This window comes from Geotrypetes seraphini, chromosome 9 (genome assembly GCF_902459505.1).
Source record: "Geotrypetes seraphini chromosome 9, aGeoSer1.1, whole genome shotgun sequence".
Classification (NCBI taxonomy): Eukaryota; Metazoa; Chordata; class Amphibia; order Gymnophiona; family Dermophiidae; genus Geotrypetes; species Geotrypetes seraphini.
The window spans coordinates 50169942-50197541 of record NC_047092.1 but is presented as its reverse complement, the minus strand read 5'-3'; the positions used below and the strand labels follow the sequence as shown (position 1 = coordinate 50197541).

Here is a 27600-nt window from a genome sequence, read left to right as displayed (position 1 = left end):
AATTCGCCTTATTGCTGCTTTGGGCATTGTTGGGGTCTGTCATGGAACTTCTACTGTCATTTGGATGAGCAAGAAAAAAACCCCAGAATAAGAGTTTATTAAAAGCAACACTATTTTTTAAAATAATCCTTGAAGTTTCTTATGCGATATTGCTAGTTGCACACAGCAGGTTGGCTCCTGGATACTCCGAAGTTGCAAGTTCCTGTTGATTATTGTTCTTTTTTTCATGTGTTACAGAGCAGAACAGAAATGTATGTTGTTTCTGGGGAAGACTCCTGGCCCCTCCTTCTCTTTTCTTCTGTTTCAGTTGAGTTTGATTGCTTTGGTACTAGTTGAAGAGGGAGATATTATCCACTGGTGAAGGGGAGGAGATGAAAGATATGAGTGACACCCTTCTGAAAAATTTGTGACTAGAAAAGGACAACAGCTTCAGTACAGAATCCTATGTCTTATAACAGAAAGATTACCGAGGTTAGAACCTAGTTTTCCATTGCTTTCAAATTGGCCAGTCTTAAATGTTTTTTCTTTGAGGACAAATAGGACTTAGATCCTGACAAGCAGGTGACGTCCTCCAACGAAACCCAGTGCAGATGATATCCAGTGTTTCTATACCTTTAAGAAGCCATCAATAGGCCCACACCAAGCATGCATAAGTGTTGTCCTGTTGCCCATGATGCACAGGACCTACAGTCTGGTTTTTCTCTGTGGAGCAGTGAAAAGTTCCCTTTGGTCACAGTGCAAAACAGCTTTTTTTCATTTTTAAGGCCCCTTTTACCCATCTGTAGTAGTGATTCTCATGTGGCAATTGCAGCATAGCCCATTTAGTTCCTATGGGCTGCATCACATTTGCCACATCATGACTCACTATTACAACTTTGGGGCCCTTAGTGCCTTCCTGCCTCATGGTTGTTTTTTGGTGTTTTTTTTTTTTTTTTGGGGGGGTGGGGGGGTGGGGGGTGCTTATTTCTCTCCATCTCTCTTCCCTTCCCATTTTTCCCTTCCCTTCCCATTTTTTGTTCGGTTTCTCAGCTCTAATTTTATCTTTATTTTACCATGGCTTGTGGCATTTTGGGCCTGGCTCCAGGATGAGTTCCCCCCTTCCCCCAAAAAATATAATAGCGTGAGCTAAATTGCTTACTGCAGGAGAGATGATTTATTTTCTTTAGTGTCTCTTTACCATTAAGCCATTTGATTTTTTATTGTGGTCATCTTCCCCATGATGTCACAGAAGTCTGCTAGTGCCTAAAGTGTCTGGGATTATTTTTGTGCTCAAATACAAAAGAGAACTCAGAAATCTAGATAAGTGGTGTGTATGAGACATTTTGGCATCCAGAGGTCTGATCTAGTGACTCTGGCATCAAAAGCATTGGTCCCCATGGCTTCTGGAGCTGCACCAGACACTGGCAATGCATCATCAATGGGAAGGTATCTGCCTTCCTTGGCATCAAGCACTGGTGGCACCTTAGGCCTAGCATCCTCAGTCCCAACACTAAGAAAGTGTGTAGATACCACCTCAGCACTGATGGACTCTGATGCTGGGTACCAAGCGGAGACAAAGAATCATTAGCATCAGTCTGTCCTCAAATCACAGTGCTAGGAGCTCCAGGTCACCACCATTGCTGGTATCCGAGAAACATCAAAAAACAAGAACAAATGACCCAAGTTTCCATAGAGAAAATGGCAAACCAAACCAAACAGAAATGTGAAAACAAACAATGTTCATGGCCTTTCATTCAGTAAAACACCTTCCTCAGGGGTTCTAATATTCTAGGACCCCTGGGGAAGGAGTTTTACCGAAACACGGCCCATGTTGGGTTTGTTAAATACAATCTAAGAAACATCAGCACCAGGATGACCATTGCCCCTCTCTGGTAGCAGTACCAATGTGTCAGTCTTCTCAAAGCTGGGACCCCACTTCTGGTTCAGCACTGACAACTTTGCAGGATGTCTCTTCATTGGTGCTAACCCTGCCTTTACCAATGTCTGCCCTTGAGGAATGCCTCCAGGTCATGCTCCAGGAGGAGTTTGGGTGCATCCTCAGGTAGCATGAGGTTGAGGCATCAAGAGCAATTGTACTGGCTGTGGAACTGCTCCAACTCATCCTGGAGACCCATGTTCTGCTTGCTGGTGCTTTGCTTGGTGACAGAACCATCTCCATCCAATGTGGTGACCTCTAGTCTATTGGAGGAGAAAATTGCTAAAGAGGCCTGCAGTGAAAAAAAACCAACCAGGAACAAACAATTTGATGTATTAGATATAAAAGTGATATTGTGTATTCATCAATTATATTTTATTATGTTGTACACTTTCTGTAAAATTTGAAAATAAAAAATAATACAAAAAAAAAAAAAGAGAAAGTCTCCACCGGAGGATCTTTCCTATGTTGGATTTTTGAGGGAAATAGTGGAGGCCATTCCATTTAATTTTTAGGTGGAGTACGAATCCAGCTACAGCCGTTCACAATATCCTAAAAGATACATAGATGAAAAATTGAGATCCTTCCCTGTGCAGATTATACCTAAGAAGGTGGACTCCATTTATAGAGTTCAGAAGGCTCCTGAGTTCAAGAAGGCATAATTGCCACATAATTTTATGGTAGTCAAATCCACTCTCTGGTGGTCAGAAATGTGAAAAGTAACTACACTCTAAACTCAATAGGGACTACTACTACTACAATTTATCATTTCTATAATGCTGAAAGGTGTACGCAGTGCTATACATTTAATATTCGATTAGATGGCCCCTGCTCAGTTAAGCTTACAGTGGTAAAGATCAATAATACAAAAGGAAACTCAACTACTGTAAAAAACAATTCTAGTCACTATTCCTTATTGAAATCCCAAATTAAATTCAACAACTTTACATTGACAGGGGTAGGAAAAGTCTTAGAATCCACTGGGGAGCTCTTATTCATTGCAAGACAGCACTAAAAACTTTCCCTAATGCAGCTTCATAAAAGGGGGGGGGGGGATAAATACATAAAATTGACAAGGAAATTTTAGCATATAAGTACCACCCAAGGAAAGAACATTAAGCTTTGAAGCCAGGATGGATCATTTTAGATAAATCAGGAAATATTCAGACAAAAACCACTAAAAAAACAAAACAAAAAACCTGTTCATTAATATGTCTCAAGTGAAGTCTCAAAAAACTTTATTCTGGTCTAGCATGAGTGCAAAAGTATGCGAACAGGATAGATCTTCCCATGACAAATTCCAAAGATGATTCTAAAAAGTCAGTGAGATTTAAATTATGAGGGGGTGCTAAGAAGTCCTTAGCTTTGTAAAGAAAACAAGAGTTGAAAAAACCTTTATTTTCTCTGCATATTCATCACTGAGCTCCACACACTTATGACTTCATTGTTCTAACTTCTTTATCCCATTCAAGAATACTTCTTTATCTGCAACTGATGTGGCATCCTCAGTGCTTGAAAACTTTGGTTTTGTTTTATTTTTTTGAAATGTTTTGTTTCATTTCCAAGAAATACTCTTCCTTTTTGTGTGAATGTGCATGTTTGTGTATGTGTATGAAAGAGGCATACATAAGAATGCGGGATATAACTGAAGGAAGGAAAATATGTGTGTGAGAAAGATGGCAGTTAAAATGTGTATTTTCTAATATCTCCATACCTGTTTTTTCTTATGTTGTAGGTCATCTGAAAATGATCGGACAGGCAATCAAAACACCACTAATGGTCCCTCAGCAATCATATCTGTTACCAATACCAGCTCTTACTATATATTTTACATTTATGTTGGAGTGGCTGACACACTGCTTGCACTTGGTATTTCCAGAGGTTTACCACTAGTACATACTCTGATAACAGCTTCTCAAATATTACATAACAGAATGTTGCATTCAGTTCTACATGCTCCTATGTCAACCTTCAGTACTGTGAAAGGAGGTAAATACAATAATATAAATTATATATTTAAGTTAATTAGAATTTGAAAGTTTATCAACTAACATATTCACAATGGCAATGCACAGATCTTTATTTTAATATCCACTAAAATGCAGCTTCAGATGTGCAAGCAAGCATGCACACAAAGCTAGAAACCATAGCATTTACAGGATGCATATTGAAATCCCTCATGCTATCAAGCCCCAAGTGAAAGGATTTGTTATAATAGAAGATTTCATCCCAACCCCAGAAAAAAAACAACAGAAGTGTCTTGGGGGCCTCTATCATTTCCACTTTCACAAAAGTACAGAAATGTATGGAGTTTGGTTTCCTTCTACCACCTGATCCAATGAATAAGGGATATAGTTGGCCCAACTCAATCTCTTCTTTTTTTCCCTTTTGAAGATTCTTTTTTGTCTCCTGCTCTGCTGCTGTCTTTAACAGTTGTACTCTGACCTCTTTTGCTACTGTGCATCATGAATGCATGTGAGGCAAAATATCATAAAAAATTATCTGGCACATTTCTTATCAGCAACAGGATGGAAGGGAACCAGGTTCTCTTCTACTTGATGTGGAACACAGGGTGATGGGGAGTACAAGAGCACTAAGTAGGGCTATCATCCCTTGTTCCTTTCTGTTGTGTATAAGTGATGGGTGTATGTGTGTTGGGGGGGGAGGTACCTAACCCTTTGTTTTTTTGTGCTTTGGTGGGTAGGGATGAAGGGATGATTAGGGCTAAGAACTTTTTTTATTTGGTTCCAGAGGGTTTAAGGGAGGTCTCTGCAGACCATCAATATTGTGTTTAGGGGAGAGTGATTGGTGAGTAAGGTTTTTGACTGCTAGAATTTGAAGATAATCAGAACATGAGGGCCTTTTAGTCTTTGGATCAGAAACTAAAGAGCTTGATGTTAATGACAAGAATTGGGATAGAGAATGAAAGGGGTCTGTATATTTATTTATAGCTCATATATCCAGAAATTCTATGCAGCTTACAATAAATAATATAAGGTGCTTCCCTATCTGTCCAAAAGGCTAAAGCACCTGAATAAACATTTATTAAAATGTTAAACCAAAATAAAATATATAGGAGGATAAAAAATTCCATGACTGGTGACAGTAAGGTACATTTCAAAAAAATAAAATAAAAGACAACAAAATGAATATATAATTACAATCAGGAAAAATAGAAAAAAAATGATGATAAAAAAAATAGAAGAAAAGAAAAATTAAAACAAAAATCAAACCCAAAGAAAACAGTCCTGTATAACAGTCCCAATGATATGATGTTTCCATGTTAGCTTACTGATCCTGTAAGTACATTATCATTTAATACTCACCCCAAGATTGTATCTTGGGCTTTAGTGGGGGATACACAAATTAATAGGAGTTAGAATTCTCATTGTCAACATTCATGTCCTTGTTTTTCCATTCACAAATTTGGATTATGTCCATTTATATTTTACAAAATTAAGATGTTTGGTATGCATTTACTCTCCTTTTTTTTGCAACTAGATCTGTTTAGATAGCCTCACTGACAGTTTGGGTTTTTGACTTAATGATTCAATGACTCATCATAACATAAACTTATAAGTATATATGAGTAACAATGTTTCTTAGCTATTTTTTGGGTTTTATATACACATGCATATAATTGATTGGCATGGTCCTCCGTGAGGTCACTTTATATATAGCGCTGGCAGTCTTTCTGTTCAAACTACTCTACACCAGCCTCCACACACTTTCACAATATGCCACTGTTGGAATCCTCAGTTTCCTCACACCCTTATAAACTGTGATGTTTATGACAGTTCAGATTAGTTACAAGATCATCACCCCCCAAAAGGTTTGTACTCTATTGTGCCCATTTTGTTGGGTATGATCTTTTCACATTCGTATTTGCACAAATACACCTTAATATCACAGAATCATCGTTCTTGCTGTCTAAAAAGCGCCACATTACAAGAAATGGGATCTTCAGCCTCTTGCAGCATTGCTTTTTACACACTTTGGGATTATCATAAAACTAATATGAGATATGAGATAGTAAATGAACACCTTTGAATAATCATCTAATTTAGAACATTAGCACCCCTCCTGCTTCCAACTTTTTGATGCCGGGGGTGGGTGGGTCATGGGGGGAAGGGGGCTAGGGCAGTACCATGCCATGCCGGTCGCTGGGAGGGAGGGCAAGGGCCGTACAAGTTGGGGGTACCGTGCTGCAGCATCGTCAATGTGGTCTTTTTTGGGGGTTTTTAAGCGCATATGGCAGGAGGGAGTTGGCATCCCTCCTGCTTGAGGGGTGCGTTTTCTTCAGGGAGGGATGTGTTTGTGTGTGAGGGGATACATTTTTGTGACAGATCTGCCTGTCTTTTATTAATTTTTTTATGGGGCATATATTTTGCGTGAGTAACAACTAGCTATATAGACTGCTACATAGTCAACAATCAAGAGCTGGCAGGGGGGATTGTGGGACCCTGTCCAATGGTGTCTGATCACTCTATTTAACTTGTACTAAAACGATAAGCATTTTCAAAATTTCATAGACTAGCTCTTCATGGTTGTTCATTTCAATTTTAAGAGACGTGGAGCGGCATAATAAAAAAAAAAAGTCTAAGTCCATTGTGGGCCTAAATTGCTAGTTGTCTAAAGTCGGCAGCATCCAAAGTCCATTGTTGAAAAATACGTCCAACATTTATTTTTTTCGAGAATCATATACTTCAACATCCAGATGTTTGATCATCCAGACTGCTAAGTCATCTATCTTTATACCACATTCCCATCCCAAAAATTGTCCAAGCCCAAAATGCCTAGAAAAAGACCTTTTGGGACGTGGGAGGGGTCAGCAAAGTGATGGACTGGCCACCCAGACATGGCAACAGAGTAATGAGGCACCTTGCAGGGCAGTTCTGTGAACTTCACAAAAAGGGTGACACATAAACATCTCACCACAACTCCCTTGCAGATCATGGTGAGCCCCCCAAAACCTACTATACCACCTGTCTACCACTCCAGTAGCCCTTATGGCTGCAAGTGCCACCTATATGAAAGTACAGTAGGGTTTTGGTGGGTTTATATTTTCCACCATGAATGCAGTGGTTAGAGTGGCTTATGGGCCTGGGTCCTCCTCTATGGTTCACTAGCCCACCCCGCACACTACTTAAGCCACCTCTGTGCAGCTCTACTAGGCTTTCCTATGCCAGGTGCTGTTGTTCTGGAGGCAAGTATGTACTTTTATATTCCGAATTATATGGCAGTGGGGGGTGGGGGTGGGGTCAGTGATCACTGGGGGAGTGTGTGGGGATCTGTATTTTGTCCCTGCAGTGTTTATCTGGTCACTTTGGATACCTTTGGGGCACTTATAACTGTTTATAGATCGCCTGTCACAACATCTAAGTTCCGTCTAGGCCAGTGGTTCTCAACCCTGTCCTAGGGGACCCCCCAGCCAGTCGGGTTTTCAAGATATCCCTAATGAATATGCATGAGAGAGATTTGCATATAATGGAAATGACAGGTATGCAAATCTCTCTAATGCATATTCATCAGTGATATCTTGAAAACCCAACTGGCTGCGGGGTCCCCTAGGACAGGGTTAAGAACCTCTGGTTTAGGCAGTCTTGTTAAAATTTTGATTATCGCTGCAGAATGACTAAGTCTAGGTCGGCCCACATCCCACCTACCTCCCGCCCTAACCACTCCTTCAAAAACACCCCTTTTCACTCTGGATGTACAGCGGCAGTGAAAAAGCCTAAGCTGCTTTTAGATACATCTAAAACCTGTTTGGATTATTGGCACTTGGACAACCTGTCTTTTTGATCGTCCAAGTGCCGATTTAGGTGGGTTTTTAGATGTATTTCCAATTCGATTATGAACCTCATAGCCTTGTAGTCTTGTGTAAAATCTATTTGTGTTTGCTATTTCTTCTGTTCTGCATATTCTTCAAGGAGAATCAGGACTACTAAATCCTTACAAAAGGCTGATGTTGCCAATGGAGTTTGGTGCTGGAAACAGTACCCCAGGAACTTTTCTGGAAGACTTTGAGTAGGTTCACTGCACATGTATGCCTGCTGCTGTCAATACCAAGTTTATTAAGAATTTGATATACCACCTTATCATATCTTTCAAGGTGGTTATACAATAAAAACAAGGGTAATACAAATAGTTAAACCAAGAACATCTAACAAAAAAGGACAATAACAAGACTCTACAAACAGGTACAAAAAGGAAATAGGGAGAACTACAATACAATTTTACAAGACCCCCTCAGTCCATTACAAGCTAAAGAAATACAGATCCTTGGGAGGGTTGTGAGGACTAAGTCCTGCTGCCTTTGAGAAACACCTGTGCAGGTAGGTAACTCAGTTTTCTCCAGCCCAACCATAGGTTTCAGAGACAGCACCACCAAGCTACCTGGGATCAAAGAGGTATGTTATATAGGCAGACTAAGAAAGCAAGATAGCAACTGCTCTGACTACTATACAGCAAGTGTTAGTAATTGTGCTTAGTTCAGTCTCAAGCCCTGTTTCCTGAAACACACTGAGATGTTATTCTGATGCACAAGGTCATCAAATAGTGCCAGCATATTAGATTGAAAATGCTTGACAACATGTGGGTCCAGACTGGTTGGAACTGAGGGATGGGATCTTGCCATTCAGTTAAAGTACCTGACAGAGACAGGAACAGAAATAGGGAAAAATGAATTGGTGGAGTGTATGAATGCTTGGGTAAGGGGCTAAGTCACAGGGACAGATTCTGCATAAAGTGAAAAGAGATGGAGGTAGAGGCAGAGAGAAATAGAAAGTTAATGGATTCAAGGGTAAGAATGGGAAAAGCATAGTAATGAGAGATGTTGTAGAGATGAAGGGAAGAGGAGTTGGAGAGACTGAAAAACAGGAAAATGGGTCAGAAGGAAAAGAGAGATAAATGGAGTGGAGAAGTAGGCAAAAGACCAGAAAGATTGCTTAATGATTTTACTACATTTATTGCATGATTAGTTGCTATATAGACCTCTGAGGAAGAAACAGATTATAAAAGAAATATTCCTATACATTTTACAATAAACATATCAAACAAAACAACCTCCTTAATTAAAATCATTATTGAAGTCAGAACAGAAGCATAAAAATAATCATTAACTAAAGTAGTGTGAAAAGACAAGGTTTCACTTTTTTTACTCAAACTTGTGAGATAAAGCTATAGATGAGTGAGAAGAGATGTCAATAAAAGGAGAAAACAGATGACCAAGTTGAGGATGAGAAAGAAAAGAGGAGAAATATGGAGTTGGGTTCCTTGTGGCTGTGGTGGTAGATGTAATGAAATAACCTGACCACTTTTCCACTATTCCTGCTAAAATATACATTTCTTTAAAATATTCAGAAGCACAGTAGTTTTCTGAAGCAGTATACCTGATTGATAAAAACTAAAGAATTATATACTAGATATTTAGATATTTAAAAGCAGTTTCAAAAACATGCATCAAAGTTCCAGTTTTTCCTATCTGTTATTCCCTCCCCAAATTATGTCCTCCTGATTTTTAAACACCATAGTCAGTGTTGGATTCATTTAAATCTTTAAATTAATTTTCAGTGGTTGCTGACACTTGGATATAGGTGTTGAATATCCATGTACCGACTGTCTGTCGGAATTTATCTGGGTACTGCCAGTATTCAGCATCTGTACCCTGATAAATGTTTGAGTAAGTTAGAACAGTTATTTTTATTTTACATTACAGCTGAATCTAACTTACCAGGATAGTTATACAAATGCTGGCACTTTTATACAGAGTAAGAGATGTTTCCAGGGGAAAATTATGAGTGGGACTGGATAATAGTGCATATACTGTACTGTATATTGTATTTTAAAATTTACAAGCATTATTTTCCACAATGATTTTACACACACATCTATAATGCAAACATTACAAACATCTGTAAGTACGTTGTACATATATGCATTTCCTTTGAAAATTAGATTAATTTGTTTATTTCAATTTGATTCTATGCCTTACCGAAGAATGCTCAAGGCAAGTTACAATCAATAACAATATATTATAAACAACTGTTACATGAAGAGCTCATTTACTAAGCAGCAGTAGCTGCAAATCCTCTGTGTTAGCTTTTGGAGGCACTTCCAGCATTTAGCCATACATTTAATCCAGAAATATAATGCATGATGAAATTATTTGCATCTCATGAAGCAGTGTTAACTGTTTAGAGTTATTTGCCACATTAACTGTCAAGACATTAACAACCTCATTATTAACTGTAAGGCACATTCCTTACCCATTCCATGCTTGTTTCCACGGTAGCTGTTTAATGCATGAATTAGCACATACAAGTTGTTATGCTGTTATTAGTATGGTCCTGTACTAACTGTTAATGCATGATAATTCCTATGTCAGTATAATGCAACTTAGTGAATAGACCCCAAGTTTTCCATTAATAATCCATTAATTTTACTCCCAGTCTATTCAATTTCTTTTCATTTATAGTATTTCCTGATTACCATCACATTCTGGCTCATTTAGGCTTATTGTGATTATCGAACAGCAACATTTTGACCATCTAGTGGAAATTTTAGATAACCCAGTTCTAATTGAATATCTAGTTGGAAAAGATACCCTGGAAAAGGAACAAAATATGTAGATGCCTTATGTCTTACAATTTGCTGCTTAACATGATCTGAGAATATCAAAGAGATCTTTGTGCCATTTGGGGGGATAGTACTGAGATTCTAGGAGTGATTTGGGAAACTATAGATTGGTGAGTCAAAATAGTTGAAGTGATACTGAAAAACAAAGTTACTGACCCTATAGGTAGACATGGGTTAATAGGAATGTATAGGCATGGAATCTACAAAGGCAAATCTTATCATGCCAATTTATTAGATTTCTATGCATGTGTAATGGCATACGGCAACACTGATTGGTTTCCAATAAAACGTGGCATCAAGCAAGGATGCATCTTGTCACCTTACCTGCTCAACCTGTATGGTGAAGCCATCTTCAGAAAAGCAAATTTGGAAGAAGATAGTGTTGGTTTCAAAGTTGGTGGCTGAAATATAAACAACCTGTGCTATGCAGATGATACAACATTTTTGCTGCTGGTGATGAGCGTTGTATCTACTGAAAAAAGTCAAAGCCAAAAGTCATAACATGAGATTAGAACTGAACATAAACATAAGTCTAATAGATGCTGGCACTGTAATCTGGAAGCAGGGACTTTAGATCATTTAATATTCTATTGTCCCTGTATCATGGCATTTTGGAAATCAATTTGGACTCAATTGTTTATTAGAAAACCATGTAGCATTATCATATGATACAATAATGTTCGAAATGTCAATGAAAACAAAAAGTCAAATTTCATCAAGTAATAATAAACTTTTATTGATCATGACAGGAGTTGCCATACAACATATTACCAGTAATTGGAAAAATTACAGCATACTTAACTATACCTTCTGGTGGAATTTGTTGTGCCACATTTACAAAATGGAAAGAACAATTGCCATACAAAGAGGGAATTATAACAATTTTAAAAAGATTTGGGGGCCATTTACAAATTATTGCAATGATTAGACACCATTATCCACTGAAAGTACTCTTATACATAGGGGGAGGGGGAGGGTATAAAGTTATATTAAAGGTATGATCAATAGTTAAGAATATAATATAAGATATTTTTGAATAAAATATTTGTGGGAAGGGTGAGTGGGGAGGGTATAAATTTATGTTTTTAAAATGATGTTAGAAGAAATACAAGTGATGTTTAAAAGGTTTAAATGATGTAATATTGTGTTCTTGATGTAAGATGGAAAAATGAATAAAGAATTTGGCAAAATAAAGAACTGAACATAAACAAGATAAAGATCATGAACATGTAAAATGATGAAGATTTTGAGTTTGAAGGTGACTAGGTTGGGCAGCAGGTGATACCACAGTACAGGGAATTGCAGTAGTCTAAGCAAGGGCGCATGATCGCTTGTACAATTGTCCTGAAGTTGGCCTGACTCAGAACAGATCTGATTGCTCTCAATTGCCTCACTCTGAATAAAAATTTCCTAACCAGAGAGTTGATCTGGTCAGCTAAGGTAAAATCGATAACTACATCTAACACCTTTGATGTTTTCTCGATTTTGAGTTTTTCTCTGGTTACTTGCACCAATTTTGTATAAGACAAGAAGTTATAGTTTCCAAACCAGAGGACCTTAGTCTTCATTTTATTGAGTTTGAGAAAATTTCTATTCATCCATACACTTAGGTCTTCAACCACCTATCCTATATATTCGGTGAAGGCCTCAAAGCCAAACACTGCATCTTCAAAGGCTTAGTACCGTATTTTCACACATATAACGCGCGCGTTATACGTGTTTTTACAAACCGTGCATAACCTTGTGCGGTATACGCGTGAGCGCGTTGTACAAAATTTTTTTTACATAGTTCCCCCCCCGACGTCCGATTCACCCTCCCCGCAGGACCGCTCGCACCCCCACCCCGAAGGACCGCTCGCACGCACCCCCACCCCGAAGGACCGCTCACACGCACTCCCACCTGCCCCCCCACCCTGAAGGACCGCTCGCACCCCCACAGCCTCCCGACCCCCCCCCCCCCATCATGTAAAAGCTCCTACCGGTGTCCTGCTGCTTCCTCTTGGCAGTCCCGACACCCGACACGATCGGGGCAAGAGGGAGCTCAAGCCCTCTTGCCCCAGACAACCGCAGCACCCCCGACACGATCGGGGCAAGAGGGAGCTCAAGCCCTCTTGCCCCCCCAACTCCCCGACACGATCGGGGCAAAAGGGAGCCCAAGCCCTCTTGCCCCGCCGACTCCCCAACTCCCTGACAATATCGGGCCAGGAGGGAGCCCAAGTCCTCCTGGCCCTGGCGACCCCCCCCCCCCATTAGTTGTTCAGGCCAGGAGGGAGCCCAAACCCTCCTGGCCACGGCGACCCCCTACCCCCACCCCGTACTACATTATGGGCAGGAGGGATCCCAGGCCCTCCTGCCCTTGATGCAAACCCCCCTCCCCCCAACGACCGCCCCCCCAAGAACCTCCGATTGCCCCCCCCAGCCGACCCGCGACCCCCCTGGCCGACCCCCACAACACCCCCACCCCCCTTCCCCGTACCTTTGTGTAGTTGGCCAGACAGATGGGAGTCAAACTCGCCTGTCCAGCAGGCAGCCAACGACGGAATAAGGCCGGATTGGCCCATCCGTCCCAAAGCTCCGCCTACTGGTGGGGCCTAAGGCACTTGGGCCTATCAGAATAGGCCCGGGAGCCTTAAGTCCCACCTGGGGACGGGGCCTGAGGCACATGGGCCCAACCCGATCATGTGCCCAAGGCCCCACCCCCAGGAGGGACCTAAGGCTCCCGGGCCTATTCTGATTGGCCTAGGCGCCTTAGGCCCCACCAGTAGGTGGAGCTTTGGGACGGATGGGCCAATCCGGCCTCATTCCGTCGTTGGCTGCCTGCCGCACAGGCGGGTTTGGCTCCCGTCTGTCTGGCCAACTACGCAAAGGTACGGGGAAGGGGGGTGGGGGTGTCGTAGGGGTCGGTCAGGGGGGTCGCGGGTCGGCTGGGAGGGCGGTCGGAGGGTCTTGGGGGGGCGGTCGTTGGGGGGAGGGGGGTTTGCATCGAGGGCAGGAGGGCCTGGGATCCCTCCTGCCCGTAATGTAGTGCAGGGCGGGGGTAGGGGGTCGCCGTGGCCAGGAGGGTTTGGGCTCCCTCCTGGCCCGAACAACTAGCGGGGGGGGGGGTCGCCAGGACCAGGAGGACTTGGCCTCCCTCCTGGCCCGATATTGTTGGGGAGTTGGGGAGTCGGCGGGGCAAGAGGGCTTGGGCTCCCTTTTGCCCCGATCGTGTTGGAGAGTCGGGGCAAGAGGGCTTGAGCTCCCTCTTGCACCGATCGTGTTGGGGGTGCCGCGGTTGGCTGGGGCAAGAGGGCTTGAGCTCCCTCTTGCCCCGATCGTGTTGGGGGTGCCGCGGTTGGCTGGGGCAAGAGGGCTTGAGCTCCCTCTTACCCCGATCGTGTCGGGGAGTCGGGACCGCCAAGAGGAAGCAGCAGGACACCGGTAGGAGCTTCTACATGATGGGGGGGGGGGTCGGGAGGCTGTGGGGGTGCGGGTGCGGGTGGGAGTACGTGCGAGCGGTCCTTCGGGGTGGGGGTGCGATTGGTCCTGTGGGGGGGGGGTGAATCGGATGTCGGGGGGGCTTCAGGTTTTCAAGGTGGGGACAGGACTTCAAGGGGGAGAGGAGAGTCGGGGTGGCCAGAGGAGAGTCGGGGCGGGCGAAGGGAGAGTCGGGCGGCTACGGGAGAGCCGGGCAGCATGCGCGGTATATAAAAATTTCTGTACATAAATTTGTGTTTTTCGCGCGCTATACCCGTGTGCGCGTTTTACACGGGTGCGCATTATCTACGTGAAAATACGGTACTTGCGTTCAGGTCCTTAAACAACATGGTGCCCAGCTACATATCAGCCAAACTTCCACCTTATATCCCAAACAGACTCCTCTGCTCCCAGGAGGAAACATGTCTTCAAATACCCACTGGTTGGAGCCTCCAACTAGAAAGTGTCAGACGAAGGTCATACTCTCACTTCTTACCAAAGTACTGGAATCAACTATCTCCTAACAGCAAATCCCTTAATGGACTTTTGAGCTTTAGAAAAGCAATAAAAACCCACCTCTTCATCCGACTCCTCAGGACAAGCTAGCATTTAGACTAATGGCGGAATAGAAATCTCTCTCTAATGTAATGTTACTTCCAAACCACTGTATTCTTAATAGATGTTCAACCTATTCTCTCCCTCTGCACACACTGATTCTCTCCCTGTGCACGCTTCTGACTTTATGTGTCTCCCTGTGCATGCTTCAGGCTCTAAGTGTCTGCTAATCCAGAACAATTGAACTAGATGCATCTCACAGTACCCTATTGCTGTGGAGGGGCATGATAAAAAAAATACATCTAAGTCTATTTCGGGCCTAAGTCGCTAGTCACCCAAAGTAGGCAGTGTCTAAAGTCCATTCTCGAAAAATACGTCAAAATATTTTTTATTTTCGAGAATCGTCTACCAGCCGTTTGATCATCCAGACCGCTAAGTCATCTGTTTTTATACCCCATTCTCATCCAAAAATTTGTCTAAGTGAAAAATGCCTAGAACAAGACATTCTGAATGTGGGAGGGACCAGCAAAATGATGAACTGGACACCCAGACATGGCAACAGAGTAGTGGGACACCTTATAGGGCACTGCTGTGAACTTCACAAAAAAGGTGCCACATAAACATCTCACCACAACTCCCTTGCAGGTCATGGTGAGCCCCCGAAAACCTACCACTTGTCTACCACTCCAGTAGCTCTTATGGCTGCAGGTGGCATCTATATGGCAGTACAGTAGGGTTTGGGGGTTTTGGGGGGTGCACATGTTTTACCATGAATGCAGTGGTTAGAATGGCTTATGGGCCTCCTCTCTATGATTCACTAGCCCACCCCCAGACTACTTAAGTCACCTCTGTGCAGCTCTACTAGGCTTTCCAATGCTAGGTGCTGATGTTCTGGTGGATTTTTATGGTGGGGGAGGGATCAGTGATCACTGGGGGAATGTGTGTGGGTCTGTACTTTGTCTACAGTGGTTATCTTTTCACTTTGGATGCTTTCTGGACACTTAGACCTGGTATTAAATTGCCTAAGTTGCTATGTATAAGTTCAGTTTAGGCAGCCTCGTTAAACTTTCAGTTAAGTCTAGGTCAGCCCACATCCCGCCCAAATCCCGCCCTCACCACTCCTCCTAACACGCCCCTTGCTCTGGGCGTACAGCAGCACTGAAAAGGCCTAAGTTATTTTTAGATACATCTAAAACCCGGTTTGATTATCGGCACTTGGATGACTTGTCTTACTGATCATCCAAGTGCCAATTTAGGCCGGTTTTTAGATGTATTTCTGTTTCGATTATGAGCCCCCTCCCCTAGTCTTCTGCTCCTTGTTAATTGTTATGTGTCTTATTGCTAACTGTTATGTTACCATGAAGCCCGTTCTGTGCTCCTTGGAGAGTTTGTAGTTGAGGGGGACCAAGGAGGCAGAATTACTACTGCTGGTTTCTTTAAGAAATGGCCAGAAGTATTGGACCAAGGTTTTGTGGCCTGATGCTTCTGGGATCACAAAACACTACCAGCTTTTTGCATTCTCCATGTTGATGACAAGCATCATTATTATTCTATCCTGGTTACAACTAGCCTGTGATACTGAATTACAATGGGTTAACAATTAGCTTGAGGTAAAAACCCAATCTTTATTATACTTTAACAGCTACCCCTTTCTAAAATGAATTAAAATTTCAAATTTGTAATTTTAAATTATTTGTGATTTGTTTAATTTTTATGTAATATGAATGATCTTTTTTTCCATTTTCATGTTATCATTTTGTTTGATTATTTTTCTTTTCTCAAACCTCCAGGTCAGATTCTTAACAGATTCTCCAAAGATATTGCCATCCTAGATGACCTATTACCACTTACAATATTTGATTTCATACAGGTGTGTATAATTATGGATTACTCTTAATGTCAGTGTTACCTATGCCTTACAGAGATGATTCCTTGTTTTCTGCTTGGAGATTCTGCTTTCCTGTGCCTGATATCTGATTCAAGATAGTCATCATTTTGTACATTTTACCTTCATTTTCAAATCAGAAAATTTAACTGATATGCTAATTCTTTTTACAGCAGCATGTGAAGCTCTTCTTTTTGCTACTGCATAACTGAAGTGAAGTATCAGGAAAATAAAGTTGAGCTGCCCCCCCCCCCCAAAAAAAAAATAAAAATAATTAAAAAAAAAATCCTCTGATCCTCATCAGGGAAATATTTCTGACCTCTCCTTCCTAAAGCTCTTTTCTCTAATAGGAATAACACCTCTTGCCCTTCTACTATTATTTTCTCAATAGGGGAATGAGAAAAAGCGAGATAATGGCCAATAAATGATTTTTATATCTTTGATTTATTGATGAGACTTGGCCCTTCTGCAGAAGAACTATTTACATGGTAGCTGTACAAGACTAAGCAATGGTTGTACATTAAGGGCCAAATTCTATAAAGGACGCCTAAGGGCGCCTAAGTTAGATGGAACTTAGGCGTCCAAACTAGGTAGTTAATGGGCGATTTAAGGGTCTTAACAAGCAATAATTAACAAATGACATCCTAAGGCTGTAGATGCAAGTTTCGAGAAATGTCCACAATTCTGTGGGCACCCTTCGGGAAAAACTGTGCCTAACTATTTAGGCATGGGCGTGGCATGGGAGAGGCTTTGGTGAGGACGTCTCTTCACTCATTTACATAGATTTGGGCACCATAGTGTGTTCATGTAATGCCGAAATTGTAGATGAATGAAAAGCAGGTCTACTTTTCAGTGTGGTTTGGGCTTTAGATAGACGTGAATTCTATGGATGGAGTATAGGCGGGCTTTGGACGTCCTTAATGTGATCTGCTAAATAGCTTTCAGAGATTTTATTTTTGCTTTAGTAAGTTCAAAGTACATTTAATAAGCCACCACATAAACAGGGCATCAATACACAGATATTGCATGCAAAACCTACTAGTTTTCTGGCCAAACAGCAATGGTATTTGCTAATTGTAGCACATGAAAAACACAGCTTTATGCTTCTTGCTAAAAAGCTACCCTTTTTTTCCTCATTAAAGAGTGCTCCAATGAGGTCATTATTCAAAACGATACAGTCAGAATACAAAGCACATGAGAAAAATATATAGATTGCATAGATTGTCATTTGTAAAAAGTTAAAAACAAAAAAACAGATACAGACCTTAGCATGGTTTCTAGTTCATTGTAAATGGAGGTGTGCAGCTACACAATGGTGACCTCATTGTGAAATCATCAAGGTGTACCTGGAAGGTAGAATGCCATAATTAAAATATGTGCTTGGGAGGTGGTTGCGATTTAGAATCAGCTCCGATCCCCATAGGGAGGAGCGATGGCAAATCGGCCGAAAGCCGTTGCCAATAGTAGCCAGGGGGGGGGGAGGAAGGGGGGGGGAGGTAGATAAGAGAGGTGTGGGAGGGAGGCCGCCCCCTTTTCAGCGAGGCAAGAGCTCGGGGAAGGAGGCAGCATTCCTATCTCCGTGAAGCTCCACCGCCGCCCTCCTGCTTCGTTTGCGATCCTCATGCAAGAAAGAAAGGAAAGTATATAAAAAGATATTTGAAAGAAAGGAAAGCATATATAAAGAGATATTGCAGCCGTCCAGGTCGGCGGGTGGGAGGCTTCTGCCTGCGGCGGCCACGCGGCGGTGGGCCTCGTTCTGCCTCCCGGGCCTAGCGGCTGCAGGCCCATGGGTGCCGATGCAGGCCCGATGTAGGTCTGCGACCCTGCGAGCCGCTGCGCCGTGCTATGGCCTGCCCTTCCGTTCGCGGTCCGACGGCTGCGGGAGGGGAGAGGGGGGGGCGTCGCCCGGCTGGGGTCTGTCGCCCTCGCGGTTGTCCGACGTTCTCTTTTCGTCCCCTCCCTCGCGCGCGGATTGCGGGCCGCTGCCCTGGTGAGGTGGGGCAGGCCGCCCCACACATTCACGCTGAGGGGGGGCGGGCCGCCTCGCGCATTCGCGCTGGTCCGCCTGCCTGGGAGCTTCGCGCCTTCCCTTCCACTCTGAGTTAAAAAAAAAAAAAAAAAAAAAAAACGCCCTGCTTCCTGCCTTCGGGTTTTTCTCCCCACACGCGGCTAGTGGACCTTGATCCGGCGGGCTGCACCGCGCAGCCATTGGTCGATCTGACCCGGAGGAGGAGGTCCACTGCTTGCTCGCACGGGTCGCTCCACCTTCCCCCTCACCTTGCCCAGCGGGACTGTGGCCACTTGGGGGCATTGAGCGGTGCCAGCTGTCTTCCTGGCGGTCCCTGCTTGGAGCTTCCACAACTCTATGGAGCCCGAGGGAGAGAGGGTTGACCACCCACGTGGCCCCTCTAGGCTGTGCCTCTCGACTAAGATAAGAATTTAGAAAAGGCTCTACCCTTAGGCAAATCAACTCCCTGGATATTAATTCCTATTATTGCTATTAACCCTTTCAGGACCAAGGGACATATTTGTCCCATAACTTTAAAATCCTATAAATTTGATTGGGATAGTCTACAGTTCTAAATTTGATATGTACGGATTCCATATGATACTGCCTTTAGGTAAACAAACTGGTTCCGACATTCATTCGTTAGCGTCGTTGCCAGATTGACGAGAAGATTCACTTGCCACACTGTCCAATAATAATAATGATATTTCAAAAAAAAAAAAAAAAAATAAATCAATTTTGGCATCTGCAAACCCCCTTTTACCATAAAAACGTCGTCAAAACCACAAAAATTGGCCTACGATCCTTATGGTCCCGAAAGGGTTAAAGGCGCTGCTATTATCTGCAGTGCTATTAAAGGCGATGCTATTATCTGCAGTGCTATGAGTATATGCTATTAAATGCTCAGAGGCCTTTAGTCTGAGGCCAGTATACACTATTAGATGCTATTGACTTTAACTTTCCAGCACAGCTCATTCTCCAGCGTGAGCTTCCGCTATGCTATGCCATGATAAGCTAATTACGGCTATTATTTTCTATTTCATGCTATTTGCCTTTTTATGCTATTGACGGCGATTGTGGACCACCCACGTGGCCCCGTCTAAGATATGCTCTCTATGTACATGAAATCTTGTGCTATGCTATTAAGTGCAGCTATATGCGAGGCTATTTTCAATATTATTTTACATGCCATTATATGCGATTTGGAAGTCATTATATGCTCTTAGATGCCACCATATGCTTTTACTATTACTTGCGGTAATGCGCTGTGCTCCAGCTGGAGTTTCTTATGGCCTTAGTCTTATATTGCTTCTTACGCTTGATCCTGAAAGAGGGCTTTATTTATAATAGGACCGATTTCGAGTTCCTACCCTCGTACGCCGTTACTGACGGCCTTTATTCTTGTAGTATTATTATACGCTCAAAACCAGCAATGCAGAAGAAGCCCGCGGCTACCAGTCAACGGAAGACGAAGACAACACGTGACGAAGACAACATGTGCCACAACAACAGCTCCAGCTCTCACAGCGGCGGCTTCTACGGCCTCACCAGCGGCAATGGCTTCTACGGCTCAGCCCCATCAAGATTTGACCGACGCTCTCTATCTACCGGAAATATCTTGCTATTATAGCCACTACATGCTTTCTATGCTAGGCTATTAAGGCCGCTATATACGATGCTATTTCATATTATATGCTATTTACATGCTATTTATTATATGCTATTGAGATGCTTTATATGCTATTTCGATGCCTTATACGCGCTTTATATGCTATACCTTTAACTTGGCATCACAGCGATCTCTTCAGCAGGAGTGTTAAGCTTTATATGCTATACCGTTAACTTTGCATCACAGCGATCTCTCCAGCAGGAGTACCGTTAACTTTGCATCACAGCGATCTCTCCAGCAGGAGTACAGTTAACTTTGCATCACAGCGATCTCTCCAGCAGGAGTTTTTTGCTTTATATGCTATACCGTTAACTTTGCATCACAGCGATCTCTCCAGCAGGAGTTTTATGCTTTATATGCTATACCTTTAACTTTGCATCACAGCGATCTCTCCAGCAGGAGTTTTATGCTTTATGCATCACAGCGATCTCTCCAGCAGGAGTTATGCTTTATATGCTATACCGTTAACTTTGCATCACAGCGATCTCTCCAGCAGGAGTACCGTTAACTTTGCATCACAGCGATCTCTCCAGCAGGAGTTTTTTTTTTGCTTTATATGCTATGCCGTTAACTTTGCATCACAGCGATCTCTCCAGCAGGACTTTTATGCTTTATATGCTATACCTTTAACTTTGCATCACAGCGATCTCTCCAGCAGGAGTTATATGCTTTATGCATCACAGCGATCTCTCCAGCAGGAGTTATGCTTTATATGCTATACCTTTAACTTTGCATCACAGCGATCTCTCCAGCAGGAGTTTTATGCTTTATGCATCACAGCGATCTCTCCAGCAGGAGTTATGCTTTATATGCCATACCTTTAACTTTGCAGCACAGCGATCTCTCCAGCAGGAGTTATGCTTTATATGCCATACCTTTAACTTTGCAGCACAGCGATCTCTCCAGCAGGAGTTATGCTTTATATGCCATACCTTTAACTTTGCAGCACAGCGATCTCTCCAGCAGGAGTTATGCTTTATATGCCATACCTTTAACTTTGCAGCACAGCGATCTCTCCAGCAGGAGTTCTTATCAAGGCGATCTCTCCAGCAGGAATTTTCTGACATGCTTTGCCATTAAGGCTGTTATTGACTCATTACGGCGATTATATGCTATTTACTACTTTTATGCTTTGTACGGCTATTATTTGCTATCACATGCCATTATATGCTATTGGGAAGTCATCAGATGCTCTTCGATGCCACCATACGCTATTACTATTACTATGCTGCAATGCGCTGTTATAGCCTTCGTCCTATATTGCTTCCTACACTTGTTTCCTGAAAAGGGGCCGTATTTATACTAGGGCCAGTTTCGGGTTTCTACCCTCGTCTGCCGTTACTGACTGCCGTTATTCTTTTAGTATTTAATATAGCCAAAGAACACTCAATGGCATCATTCCATAGAATCGCCAGCCACTTTGGCATTCCATTAGCCCAGGAGAAAACAGAAGGCCCGGCCTCACATTCTTAGGTATGGAGCTGGACGTGATTCACCAAGTTCACGCCTACCTGCAGACAAAAAAATCCATACAATTCCAAGAACTGTTGGGCTTACTAGGGTTTGCTACCAGGGTGATTACCATAGGCAAATGGCAAATTTTCCAGACGACTAGCTAGAGCTACAGCGGTATTAGAACAGCCCGCTACAGCGGTATTAGAACAGCCCCATCATATTAGAATTTCTGAAACTATCAGAGATGATCTTAGAATATGGGACTCAGTCCTGACCCATTTCAATGGACGCGTTTTCAATGGACGCGTTTTCTGGCAATCGTCCACTGAAACTGCCGACGCCCTACAGCTCTATACCGATGCAGCAGGCAGCGAGGGATTCGGTAGGTACTTTCAAGGGGCATGGTCCGCAGCAAAGTGGCATAATCTCTGGGTTACTTCAGGCATCACCAAGAACATTACATTTCTCGTGTTGTTTCCTATCAGGGTCTCCCGACATCTATGGGGTAGATTTCTAACACATAAGTCCATAGTTTTCGGTCTGACACCTCGTCGGTAGTCAAATCCATTAATAGGCTAACCGCCAAATCCCTACCCATTAACTTACTAAGACACATTGTGCTGCTCTGCTTACGCTACAACATCACAGTCAAGTCTCAGCATATACCCGGCTCCCAAAATGCCATTGCTGATGCTTTATCTCGTTTTAAGATGACAACGTCCGTGCTTTGGCCCCGGCAGCGGACCAACACCCGACGCCGATTCCAGAGGAAGTATGGCGCTTTGGACCCCCAAAGTTTGGAACCTGATCCTCAACGCGCTCTCCCCATCTACTCGGCGCAGGGAGGGACTGTACAGTTCACTCCCTCGTACCGGTGATATTGAGAGGATGGGAGCGCGAGCATGCCTCCCTCCCTGACCGCCGCCTCCATATTTCCCTCGACTACTTAGTCCTGATCCTATTACCGAAAGTATGCCGCGATGCATAGGAAGTGTTGTTGTTCCGTTGTGCCTATTCTCTGGCTTTTCACGGCGCCCTGCGAGTGAGTGAACTGGTCCCAGACTCCAAGCGTTCGGGAGCATTAGGAGGCATCTTGCTAGACAACGTGCAGTTCATAGAGAACTCCTTACGGATCACGATACCTAGATATAAAACCGACCAACTTGCCGGAAGAGTCGATACGGATCAAGATACCTAGATATAAAACCGACCAACTTGCCGGAAGAGTCGGGCTATCATTACACTCATCTACAGAGCTACGCGCGGGTCCGATACGCAATTTTCTACAGTTGATGTCCCTCAGGCCGATTGGACCCGGTCATCTCTTGCTACATTACAACGGGTCTCCGCTGACCCGTTTCAATGACTCAATTAGGCATGCAAGACAAACATTTTCGCACTCACTCCTTTCGCATAGGAGCAGATACCACCGCCGCGACCCAAGGTCTCTCCGACAATCAAATTAAAGTCCCGGGCAGATGGAAGTCTACAGCATTCCGCAAATACATAAGACTACCCCTGGCTCAGTAATTGAGATGCTACTAACGCGTGCGGCCACTCCTTCGTGCATTGGGCCCAGAGAAGAACTCGGGTGAGTCCTGGGGGTACTAATCTCGGATTCCCGATGACCGAAGCAGTGGTCACCTGGATGGGGACAAGGGGAATTCTATGGGATCAACTCATGCCATCCATTCAATGGGCGCTACGGTCCCACTGACGTCCTCACACTATCATACTACACCTGGGACGGAACGATATCACATCTACAAACAGTGTCCGGCTAGTCAAGAGAATGCAACACGACTGTTAGTCTTTGGCCACAATGCTGCCAAATACCACCTTAATGCTTAGTATGGAAAGGGGATAGATCCCCACTCAGCAGTAGCGCAAATTCATGCCTACCATCCGCGGACTTTCCTTGTCACATGACTTGCTAGAGGACGGCTGTCCAGGCTTGTACCGACCGGACGGGGTGCACCTCTCCGACATCGGTTTAGACATATTCATCAGTACCATGGTTGATATGTTCGGGGCTGCAGCCATGACACTTTGGGGGGAACCCGTGCTAAGCGAGGTTTCGCTAGTCACGGGTAGTGGAAGGTAAGCACAGCATATGTCTAAAAGGCATACATCTGGGCAGTGTTAAGAAATGGGGCACGTCACCTTGCTTGGACGGCAGGGAGGCCAGGCCATGAGCTTCACTGCAACGTAACGCTGATGAGAGGACACCTCCTTGAACGGGAAGGGTCCGGCGAGCCGGGGAAGCTTGTACGGCCCCCTACATCGTGCGGGTGAGAGAGGCATATGCTGTGCGGCTGTTGTTATGTTATGTTCACATCACGCATAATTGCTATTCTGTTCAGTTGCTGATAAGTTAAAGTTATCTTGCGGTTATGGCTGCGGCCTAATAAATTCCACTCTGAGTTGAAAATGTCTGAGTGTCGTTTTTTATCGGGTCAGACCTGTGGGGGAGAGCAACAAGTGCTGAGTGCACGATTTGAGAATCAGCTCCGATCCCCATAGGGAGGAGCGATGGCAAATCGGCCGAAAGCCGTTGCCAATAGTAGCCAGGGGGGGGGGGAGGAAGGGGGGGGGAGGTAGATAAGAGAGGTGTGGGAGGGAGGCCGCCCCCTTTTCAGCGAGGCAAGAGCTCGGGAAGGAGGCAGCACCCCTCCCGCCCACCCTCGACTATTGTCGCAGCCATTCACCTGGAAGGTAAGCACAGCATATGTCTAAAAGGCATACATCTGGGCAGTGTTAAGAAATGGGGCACGTCACCTTGCTTGGACGGCAGGGAGGCCAGGCCATGAGCTTCACTGCAACGTAACGCTGATGAGAGGACACCTCCTTGAACGGGAAGGGTCCGGCGAGCCGGGGAAGCTTGTACGGCCCCCTACATCGTGCGGGTGAGAGAGGCATATGCTGTGCGGCTGTTGTTATGTTATGTTCACATCACGCATAATTGCTATTCTGTTCAGTTGCTGATAAGTTAAAGTTATCTTGCGGTTATGGCTGCGGCCTAATAAATTCCACTCTGAGTTGAAAATGTCTGAGTGTCGTTTTTATCGGGTCAGACCTGTGGGGGAGAGCAACAAGTGCTGAGTGCACGATTTGGAACTTATGACCTCTGGAAGATGAGCACAGGGCTTTTCCCTATTGAGCATTTAACAGATCCCTAAGCTATCATATCACATGTGAGGAAGAAACACATATTCAGAAGCTGATGTGCTCATTGGTGTAGCTGTAATATATATTTGCCAGAATCCCTTTTTGTGATGTAAACCAGAGCACTTTCAGATATGTCCAAAAGCCAGTTCTGCGTCTTCACTCTCCTTCGAGAGCTGGTCATAAGAGGGAACCTTTTATCAGTTCTTATTGTAAAACAGTAGGAGAAACACAAGTTTAGATCCAAGTTCACCCAAATCCAAAATTGCCTAACTCTGAGAAAAGTACATTCTATTGTCCCTGTATCATGGCATTTTGGAATTCAATTTGGTCTCAAATTAATTGTTTATTAGAAAACCATGTAGCATTATCATAAGATACAATACTGTTTGGTAAGTCAATGAGAACAAAAAGTCAAATTTCATCAAGCAATAATAAAATTTTATTGATCATGACAGGAGTTGCCATACAACATATTACCAATAATTGGAAAAATTACAATACCTTCTGGTGGAATTCGTTGTGCCATATTTACAAAATGGAAAGAACAATTGCCATACAAAGAGGGAATTATAATAATTTTAAAAAGATTTGGGGGCCATTGACAAATTATTGCAAATGATTAGACACCATTATCCACTGAAAAAAGTACACCTATACATAGAGGGAAGGGAGGAGGGTATAAAGTTATATTAAAGGTTTGATCAATAGATAAGAATATAATATTTATATGATATTTTTGATTAAAATTTTTGTGGGAAGGGTGGGTGGGGAGGGTATAAATTTATGTTTTTAAGATGTTGTTAGAAGAAATACAAGTGATGTGTACAAGGTTTAAATGATGTAATATTGAACTCTTTGATGTAAGATGGAAAAATGAATAAAGAATTTGAAGAAAAAAAAGAAAAGCACATCAATCCTTAGATCGTGTCAGATGACCCTCCTGGACCAATCAAAGCAGAACAGCAAGAATGACTAGTCTTCTTCTTGTGCAGAGGCCTTGGTAGGCGTCACAGATGATAAAAGCACAAAGCATAGTTCTTAACACTGCTCCATGTTCACAGAGGAGATGGACACGCTGGGATGGGCAAATGTCCTTGACTGCACACACACAGTTCTTGTAAACACATCCAGAATGCTTCAGGGCAGCAAAGATAGTTCATGACTTGACATGAGTCTGAGGCCTACCATTAGGTGAAGCAGGAATCACCCCTACATCCCTGCCAGAACTGGGACCTAAAAGAGAGAGGAAAAGTCTTTATTAAGGTGCGCATTTAGTGCACACTAAATCGGTTAGCGTACCTTAATAAAAGGACCCCTAAATATCTTAATAAAAAAATTGGGCCCGTGACTTAGCCTATGTTTTAGATTTTGGCCCCTTGTGTGATTGAGTTTTGACATCCCTGGACTAAAGGAGAGAAAATTAGCAGTAAACTAAACTGATTCTCTTTGTTCCCACAGCTGGTACTCATTGTGGTTGGAGCTATTGCAGTGGTCTCAATTTTGGAGCCTTATATTTTGCTGGCCACAATACCTGTGATAATAGCCTTCATTTTGTTAAGAGCATACTTTCTCCACACCTCTCAGCAACTGAAACAATTGGAATCTGAAGGTAGGATTTATAAAATTGGATATTCTATCATTGTAGTTGGAAAAAAATATCAAGATTGCTGTTTTCTTTTATATTATTTAACCTTAACTCTATCGGTTCTTTACCTTGTCTGCTATTTGGCATGATTTATTATTCATTTAGAATTTATCCATATTGCCTAATTACTTATTAGGTAATTTCATGTATAGCATGATAAAAATCATCAAGCAAGGTCTGCAAATACTGTAAAAGAAAACAGAGCAGGTTTATGAAGCTGTGCTTGCTTTTCATAACATCCTTTCCTCATGAAAAATTTCTGTGAAATCACCTGCAAATCCAGTGTTCCTTTGTACTTCATAATTTTTTTCTTTTAATGAATAAATAATGATCCTAAAGCATCAAAAATAGAAATGCACACCACAGTTATCATGCATTGGAATGGCCTATGCAAATAAGATATTTAGGAGTGTTAGTCTAGTCTTGCAAATTAATTAGCTTGATATTTCCTGGTGTAGTAAAATAGGTTTAGGCTTATAATTTAGTATAGTAAAATGATGTGCATGTCCTCTGAGGCTGAATAATATCGATTCCCTGTGCAGACAATATTCAAAGCCATTTATATGGATAAAAGTAATTTTATCTGCATAAGGTGCTATCTGAAAATAGCTCTCCCCCTAATGCGGTTAAAAATACACAAGCTGTTCTGTATCTCCTTACTTTCATCTATATTTAGAAAAGGGATTCCTGTGGTGTTCAGGCTGGGGAAGAAAAGGTACCCATGTAGACTTGATTTTGAAATCTACATGTGTACTTTTCCATCAAAATTCTACCAACACAAAAAATGGGTACAAGTGATTGTGTGCACTTTGTATCTGCATTAGGTTTCAAAACAAAATGCATATATAATTAAAATGCATATATAATTAAAAAAAGGGATAGTTAAGGTGTCTGATCATTAGAATATGTAATCAATGGCCCCCAAATCTTTTTAAAATTATTATAATTTCCTTGCTGTATAGCAAGCACTCTCTCCATTTTATAAATATGACAAACTGAATTCCACCAAAAGGTATAATTGGGAGATTTAGAACAGTGGTTCCCAACCCTGTCCTGGAGGACCACCAGGCCAATCGGGTTTTCAGGCTAGCCCTAATGAATATGCATGAGAGAGATTTGCATATAATGGAAGTGAGAGGCATGCAAATCTGCTGCATGCATATTCATTAGGGCTATCCTGAAAACCCGATTGGCCTGGTGGTCCTCC

The 27600-nt window shown here is 43.0% G+C and overlaps 1 protein-coding gene across 1 annotated transcript in view; it reads left to right on the top strand.

The window, feature by feature from the left end:
• CFTR (CF transmembrane conductance regulator) overlaps positions 1–27600 on the top strand; it is a 411238-nt gene that overhangs the window by 295966 nt on the left and 87672 nt on the right. The window contains exons 17-19 of the mRNA XM_033959147.1: positions 3651–3904; positions 16354–16433; positions 26207–26357. Of these exons, the coding sequence (XP_033815038.1) occupies positions 3651–3904; positions 16354–16433; positions 26207–26357 (485 nt within the window). The remainder of the gene's footprint in view (positions 1–3650; positions 3905–16353; positions 16434–26206; positions 26358–27600) is intronic.